The 8,733-nt window shown below is 28.9% G+C and overlaps 1 protein-coding gene across 1 annotated transcript; it reads right to left on the reverse strand.

The window, feature by feature from the left end:
* Window positions 1-5,355: 5,355 nt before the first annotated feature.
* LOC127265916 (F-box protein At3g07870-like) lies at window positions 5,356-7,811 on the reverse strand. The gene is made up of 2 exons (XM_051295943.1): window positions 6,565-7,811; window positions 5,356-5,571 (listed from the first exon to the last, which is right to left on the reverse strand). Exons 1-2 carry the CDS (start codon window positions 7,771-7,773, stop codon window positions 5,524-5,526), a joined length of 1,257 nt encoding a protein of 418 aa, XP_051151900.1. The 5' UTR covers window positions 7,774-7,811; the 3' UTR covers window positions 5,356-5,523.
* Window positions 7,812-8,733: the final 922 nt, after the last annotated feature.

Genomic DNA, 8,733 nt, shown 5'->3' on the forward strand with positions numbered 1-8,733 from the left:
AAAAAAAAAACGAGCATAATTTTAAAGGACAAACAAAGTATTTATTTATGTATAATTATGATATATGATATATATTTTTATTAATAATATGTAAAGTTATATAAACAATAATAATTTTGAATAACTTTTTTTTTTTTAGTTTGTTAGGTTGGAATTTTATTTTATTGTTTTTTAGGCTCCAACAACGACAACAATTTGTACCACAAAACTCAAAAACCAATCTTGTTCATCTGCTAATCTAATCACCAGACAACACACAACATTACATTTACACCAAAACCAATCAATCAAGAATGTAAAAACCAGCTGTATGTATGTCAATGTTGCTGTAAGCTAGGACAAGCAGAAGCCAAGAAAACCCCATAAATCTTCGGATCGATCTCCGAAAGCATGGGCTGAGCATCATCTCCGGCAGAGAATATATATGTGCCGGTAGCTATGGGCTGCCCGAGCATCATCTCCGGCAGAGAATATATATGCGCCGGTAGCTTTGGGCTGCCCACGCAGTTGAATTGACGCTGCCATTGTCGTTGGGGATCGGATAGGATGTCTAATATCACAATTTTGTTGGTTTCCATATATCAAAGTTGTGGCCATGTACCTCAAATCCTTCTTGTTCCAAGGTGAGGGAGGGGAGGAGATTGATCGACGACGACGACTGTTGTTTAGTTCCTCGATGTGGCCGTGGTTGGCAGCGGAAATCGACATGCCATAGATGGGGTAAGAGGAGTCGAACGAGACCACATTCTCCGGTGGGGATTGGGAATCCGGCGCTGGCGGATACATGGAGTTTGGGTGGAATCGGGAATCTGGAGGGGATTGGGGAGCTCTGGGGGATGGAATTTCATGGCAGTAGCAGCGCCGGCAGTATATGGATGAATTCATCCAAGAGCGACGAAGTATTGTGAGTGAAAAATAACATAATGAATAGAACAAGAAAAAACAATGAATAAATATTGTCGTATTTAGTTAATAATTTAAATACTCTCTCCGTCCTATTGAAAGGTTACCATTTTTCATTTTTGTCCGTCCTAAAAGCAAAGTTACAATTTCCTAATTTAGTAATTGTACTACTTACTTCACATAATAAATATCCTTTCAACTTACAATATATTATACAAATGTCATTATTTTTATATAACACCATACTAATAGGAGTATTTTTGTCTTTTTTACTACAATTCAATATAATACTAATATTAAAAAATCTACGTGCAAAAAGCAAACGCCACCCTTGTTGCGGGACGGAGGAAGTATTATTTTTATGATATCATAATAATATCTATATCTAAAAGTAATAAATTTTAAATAGTACAAAAAGTCAAATAAATATATACTACGAGTTTTTAATTATCATTTCTCTGTCTGTAATTTTTTGTAGGCCGGAGAAATGAAAATAAAAAGAGAAAAATAATTTATTTTTAAAATAAGAGACAAGATATATATATATTAGTTTCATTAATTTTATAATATTTTCATAATTAAATTTATGTATAATATTAATATTATATATAAAAAAAAAGTTTTAATGTGCATATCACTAATATATATTTGAAAGACGCATGTATGACCATCGTGCAAAATATAATTTTTTAGAATTTTGATTTATTTTTGTTTTTTTATTGCTTCATCAAAATGAGCATACTATTCATTATTATATATTTCTTTTCTTTTATTTTTTTTTTCAAAAAAAAATTGTTTTATATAATTTAAAATAATCGAACAAATAGTTTAGAAATAAAATATGATTATGATTTGTTGGAATGACAAACTATTTAGAAATTAGATAAAGTTAGAGTTTGTTCGTATAATAAATAGCATATAAATATGACTAGATTCTTTGTAAATATATAAAAATACACTATAATAATAATTTACACAATATATATAATTTGGATGTGAATCCATGTTGATTTGATCAAATCTACATTATGATTTGAACAATCAACATATATAATAAAAATAGATAATGCATAATTTTATAAAACACAGTATTATTTTGTTATAAATATGATATGTTTTATGTAATATATGTTATTTATATTTATTATATATGTTGATTGAGTCAAATAGCATATATATATATATATATGATACTAATTTGACTCAATCATCAGATAATATATCTCCAAATAATATAAATATACTTAAATTTATAAAAATTCAACAATTTAATATAAAATATTATTATTTATTAATGATGCTTTTTTTATTATCTCCAATTTAATTTACTATAATAGGATGGAACAACAAAAAGAAAAAAAAGAAAGTTAGCATATTTTGGTGGGACTGAATAATTATTATTATCTATATATTATACTTCCTCACTCTCACTTACTATATCCACCTCTCCATTTCTGCTTTGCTGATCCCACTTATTGGTAACTTTTTTTTTTTAAAAGAATTATAAATTTTAATCTTATTTTAAATTTTTTAATTTATATTTTTTTTCATTTTAATTAAACTAATTAGTAATCTAAAATTATTTTTATTATAACTATTTTAACTAATATATTCTTAATTATTTTCTAATTATGTCCCTCCTAAATTTTCGTGTCCACGGTAAAGGAGACACGGTATCCAGGACAGAGGGAGTATATAAATTTATAGGACGGTATGGACCTCATAATTTATATCATTTTTCTCAATTTTTTTGAAATTTTGAATTAAATAGTTTTCTTTCTTTTTTTTCTTATTCTTCTTCTTTTCTTTTCTTTTTTTGGATAGAATTTACTAATAATACTTCTTTATATACTATATTTTTAAAAATACAAAGGAGTCTCATGTGTTTTAAGAGATTTTGTACAATATTTTATAAGATACAAGAAAGCTTTGTGTAATTTTTAAGTCATGAGAGAGTATGATGCTGACTTTCAAAACCACAAGTACATTATAAATAAATTTTTTAAATGAATTAAGCAAATATATATTGGTGAGCGAAATAATGAATGTAGTCACATCTAGATATTTAAGCAAGGGTTTGTTGGGTCCTTAGGTTTGTGAATCTAGGAATTGTGACTAAGTCATTATGAGCTAGCGATGGCCCTGTCACCTGTCTAAGATTTCACTAATTTATGGTAAGGGTAAACTGTTTTTTAGTCCTGTAACTGGACCCCTTTATCATTTTAGTCCTGTAAGTGGAGCTTGTCGCAAACTAGTCCCATAAGTGAAAAATTTTCGTTGTTTTAGTCCTCTAGCGCCGGAGACGCCCGCGTGGCTCGCCGAAGGTGACGTGTCTGCCAGGTGTCCCGCTAGGTCAGCGACACCTGGTGGACACGTGGATTTATTTATTTATTTTTAATTTTTTTAATTTTTTTTAAATTGGATCAAATAAAAAAAATAAAAAAAATACAAATAAAATTAAAAATAAGTTTTAAAAACAATTTTAAAAATTGAAAAAATAAATAAAAAATCCACGTGTCCGCCAGGTCAGCGACACCTGGCGGACACATCACCTCCGGCGAGCCACGTGGGCATCTCCGGCGCCGGAGGACTAAAACAACGAAAATTTTTCACTTATGGGACTAGTTTGCGACAGGCTCCACTTACGAGACTAAAATGATAAAGGGGTCTAATTACGGGACTAAAAATAACAGTTTACCCCTTTATAGTAATTGCATATTTATGATTTACTCATGATTATACTTTGAACCAAAAAATGCCACTTTGGAGCTATTTGGACAATTCTTGTTAGAGCATCAAAATTGTAATGTGACGATTTTTTAATCAGTCTTGCTATAACAATATTTTCAATTCATTTGTCTTAATGAACAAACACAAGATAAGTTCATATATAAAGAAAACTTGAATAGGTTAGTAGTTAGCCCAATAATAATCTCATTCAGATTGTAGATACATTGTTAAAAAACCATTCAAATGTAATCTTGTAGTCATTGCATTATCTCGTTTAGATTGTATGTTGATAGCATCATAAGAATGAACTAAAAGGGAATGCCTTGGAAACAAAATTCTATTTCATAATGTACTTCTACAAATAGTAAATAACTTCACATAACCAACCAATATTATATAAGTGAGTCGAGTTAGATAATAGACAATTTGAACTCAAGATGTTAGGATTTGGAAAAATTAGAAAAAAATATACTAATAATAAATTAAAATTATTGATGATTTTACCTATATAAGCAAGCATATGTCGTCTTTTGAGAATACACTGATAATAACATAATAGTTAAACATGTTGACTTTGTAAATTTGAAAATTGGTACACATGTTGATTTGCAAAGCCTGTCTATAATTATAAAGTACTTTTGATCCACTGCGACAATGCCTAGGTGTCTCATACTATGCTTCATTAGCATTTGCACCAAATTCGTCCATGCACAATTGCAAATATGTTAGATTCTATCACTTGTTCGGAAACATAAGTTTTTCTATATTTTTCAAATAAAGAAAACCAATACAAGGGAAGGGTTACAACCACTCATCTTCTAACACTATGTTTGAGATTAAATGATTTTGTTGTATATCTACTATAATTAAATTTCTATTGCAAAAGAAGTAATGTTATTGCAACTATTTATTTTATAATGGTTTATTATTCCATCATATTATAAAACAAATTAAATCAATATTAAAGTTTAGCAAATGTAGAGTATTGAGTAACAGTAATTTTAATTTAAAAATGCTTCTATCTTTCTTTTTTATAAAAATTAATACAAACAAGTATAAAGTATTTGTTTAGAAACATAAGCCAAAAGCCCATTTGAAAAACCAATCCAAATGAGACCTTAAAATATTAAGTGTGTGTATTCACTTAAAAAATTTTGTAAAAAAAATAAAAGAAAATTTGACGTGTGAGAAGATAGGTAAAACTCATAAAAAAAAATGCGAATATGATCTATTTTAAATTAATGAGAAGTATGTAATGAGCTTATACTATTGAATCACTGAAAATAAGCAAATGAAAAACTATGCTTAGGATGTAATTTAAATCTAGTTAGAAAAGCAATATATGTATTGATGAACTTCAAATTTATATATAAAAATCTCAACTACGTTCATAGTTAGCCAAATACTAATCTCATTCAGATTGTATATCTATCGTCAAGAAACCATTCAAATGAAATCATGTAGCCATTTCATTATCTCGTTTGTATTGTATGTTTCTAGCATCATATAAATACAACTTAAAAGTCATGCTCTTACAATAATGAACCATTTCATAATTTACTTTTACATGGAGTAAATAACTTGTAACCAATCTTATATATATATATATGCTATATTAAGGTGAACTGATTAGATAATTTGAATTCAACATGTTAGGATTATGAGAAATAATAATAATAATAATAATAATAATAATAATAATAATAAATTAAAAGTATTGATGATATCACCTATGTAAGCAAAGTCTATGTTCCTTTTTGAGAATACACTAATAATAACACAATAGTTAAACATACTGCGTTGTAATAATTTGACAAATGGTACACATGTTAATTTGCAAAGTCTGTCTATTTATAATCACATTTGCAGCTTTGACCTGTTGAGAGAATGCTATGGTGTCTCATGCTCTGCTTCATTAGTGTCCGTACCCGTTTTACCCTGCACAATTGCAAACATGTTATGTTGTCACAGTTCATTGTATCACTTGCAAGAAAACATAGTTATTCTATAATTTTCAAATAAAACAAACTATTACAAGAGAAAGTGGTTAGAACAATCAAACATTTTATACACCATGTTTGCATATTAAGATGATACTGGGTATCTATTGAGGTTTCTTTCTATTGAAAAAGAGTAATGTTATTATATAATTTATTTTTCACAGATTTATCATTCAATCCTACTATGAAACAATTAAAATAATATTAGAATTTACCAAATATGGAGTATTAAGCGTAAAATATACCAAATGCAGATACACAAGGCTACCAAAGTGAAATGTTGCCTGATAAATTCTCATCATTCCCTTATACTTCAATTCAACTAACCAATCTTATATATCTATGCTATATTAAACTAAGAAGATCAGATAATTTGAACTCAACCTGTTAGAATTTTGAGAAAAGAAAACATACAAATAGTAAATTAAAAGTATCAATGATATCACCTATATAAACAGAGAATATGTTCCTATTTGAGAATACATAACACAATGCTTAATCATACTGACTTTGTAATAATTATAAAAATGGTACACATGTTGATTGGCAAGGCTAATCTACAAGCACATTGCACCTTTAACCCATTGAGGGAATCCTAGGGTGTGTTGTCCTCTACGTTATTAGTGTTTGCTTTACCCTTCACAAATTGCAAACATGCTATATTTTTACTTTCGTTGTATCACTTGCAAGAAAACATTTCTATAGTTTTCAATTAAAGCAAACTATTACAAGAGAAGGTGGTTAGAATATCAAACATTTTCTAACACTATGTTTGCATATTAAGATGATATTGGGTATCTACTATGGTTGACTTTCTATTGAAAAATGAGTAATGTCATTACAATAATTGATTTATCATTCAATCCTACTATAAACCATTTAAAACAATATTAGAATTTACTAAATGTGGAGTATTGAGCGTAGAATATACCAAATGTGGAGACACAAGGCTGCCGATGTGAAACATTGCCTGATACATTCTCGGCATTCCTTTATACTTCAATTCCTTGAAGCTTTTATTACAAGTATCATATGCAACCAAACGTTCTCCTAAATACTCCAAAATGACTTCTCCACTCTCCAAGATGCCCAACACCTTCACCATTTTCTTTCCAAACCTGTTCCGCCAAATATGGTGTGTTCGCTCAATATGCCTAACCAATGACCGCGGAAAGTAAATACATATGGAGTACTCCTTCACCCATGACTCATCCACCCCATAGTCTCTCATAACCCATAAGTCAAATGCATCACGGTCTATCACTGGCACCGAAGCACAAAGGCGTTTGTCCAATACTGCCAAATGACTGATAATCCATCTATCAAACATATAATTAAAATCGGAACAAGGACAAGCCATTTCATCAATTGTGTCATCAACCAAGTTGTATGACACAATCAAGCGCTTGTGGCATTTCCAGTTGGGCTTTTTCACCCATACGGTCACCCAATGAAGCCTGTTATTCACTAAAACTCCTGGAGATGACCATGTCTCTAATGTGTAGGGAACAATCCCGTTATCTGTCCAACTGTTTCTACGTAGACTATACACCTCGATTACCGATGGTAAAGGCCGTATAAGCCCTCTATACTCATCCTTAAGATGATGAGTATACTTATCGCGGCAATATGAAATCTTCACAACTTTATAGTCGCAACCAACAGGATCAAATCCAAATCCATGGATAAAAATTTGGCCACAATTCTCACGTTTAATTGGAATCTCAAAGTACTCCCTTGTGAAGGGATTGTAGAGATAAGTATGCTCTGGGAATAGAGAATCGATTAGATAAAGTAGACCATTGGATGAACCGATGATGCTAAATTCTGACATGGAAGAGGCAAATGGGGTTTCAATTTTGTACACCTTCTGGTCTGAAAGTTGAAGAAAATAAAGGTGGGTTTTGAGGGGGTTCTTAGAATGGATGATGAGATAGGAACTTTCAGATCTAGAGAGGTGTAGTTTGACAAGAAGGGGATCGGCGGAAATGGGGTACATGGTTTTGCAAGTAAAGGTAAATTGAATTACAGATCTGACGGGGAGTCTAGAGAGGATTTCCACGATGGTTTCATGGGGCAACTTATAGAAGGGGTTGATGGAGCTAGGGTTCAATTTTTGTTTCTTTATCAGAGAATCCATTGATGGTTTGAGAATTAGGGTTTTTTTTTTTGTTTTTTTTTTTTCAGCTTAAAAAGAAGAGAATGAAGGAGACATCGGAGAATATGATGTAACACGGCGTTATAAACAAGAAGATGAAAAAGAAATATCTTAGAAATAAAAATCTCAATAAAAATAAATTAATATTTCCTTAAAAAAAAATTGTCATTCTAATCAAGTGCAGCCCGGCCTATGGCTCTGGCCTAGGGCCCATTCTCTTTAGGGGGCCATAGGAGCCCCCAATAATATATATATAATCTTATATATACCTTACATGTTATAGAATATATAAAATTAATTTTTAAATAGAAAATTTATTTTATATTATTTTTATGTTTATATTAATCTTTTAATTATGTATTTATATATTTTAGTGTGTTTATTTAATTGTATGATTTTATATATTTTTGTTATGAATTATATAAAATTATAAAGATACGATGAAAAATAATATTTTGTGGTTTTTATATTTTTATTTTTATGTTTATATATTTAAAGTTGTATATTTTATTATATTTTTTGGTGATATTTTTTAAAAAATTGTATATTATATAAACATTGGGTTAATTTCTTTATCAAAAATTTTTCAATATATTTTTTTCAAAAAAATTAATATACTATACAAACTCATTATTTTTTTATTATTTATATAACTTGTTATACCTCATATCAAAAAATTTTCTACAAACCAAAATACAAAACAAAACACCATAAATAAACACTTTTGTTTGAAATTTTTCTTTTAAAGATTTTGACTACTTATAAAAAAATTTCTTTAAAAAATATTAAACTAAATAGTTTTTTAAATTTTTTTATATTATACTTAAGTTAATGTTATACTAAAAAATGGCACATTGATTTTATTTATATTTTGATCATTTAATATATAAAAACTAATTTTATTTTACATTTACATTAAAATGTATAAAATTATTTTTTTAT

This window comes from Andrographis paniculata, unplaced genomic scaffold (assembly GCF_009805555.1).
Source record: "Andrographis paniculata isolate CXL003 unplaced genomic scaffold, ASM980555v1 Contig74END, whole genome shotgun sequence".
Classification (NCBI taxonomy): domain Eukaryota; kingdom Viridiplantae; phylum Streptophyta; class Magnoliopsida; order Lamiales; family Acanthaceae; genus Andrographis; species Andrographis paniculata.

Bases quoted from the DNA above. Each gene is read 5' to 3' on its own strand.
- LOC127265916 (XM_051295943.1), bottom strand. From the start codon at position 7,773: ATGGATTCTCTGATAAAGAAACAAAAATTGAACCCTAGCTCCATCAAC. The intron at 5,572-6,564 runs GTATATTCTACG...GCAATTGTGCAG, and splicing joins GCCTTGTGTCTCCACATTTG to GGTAAAACGGGTACGGACAC.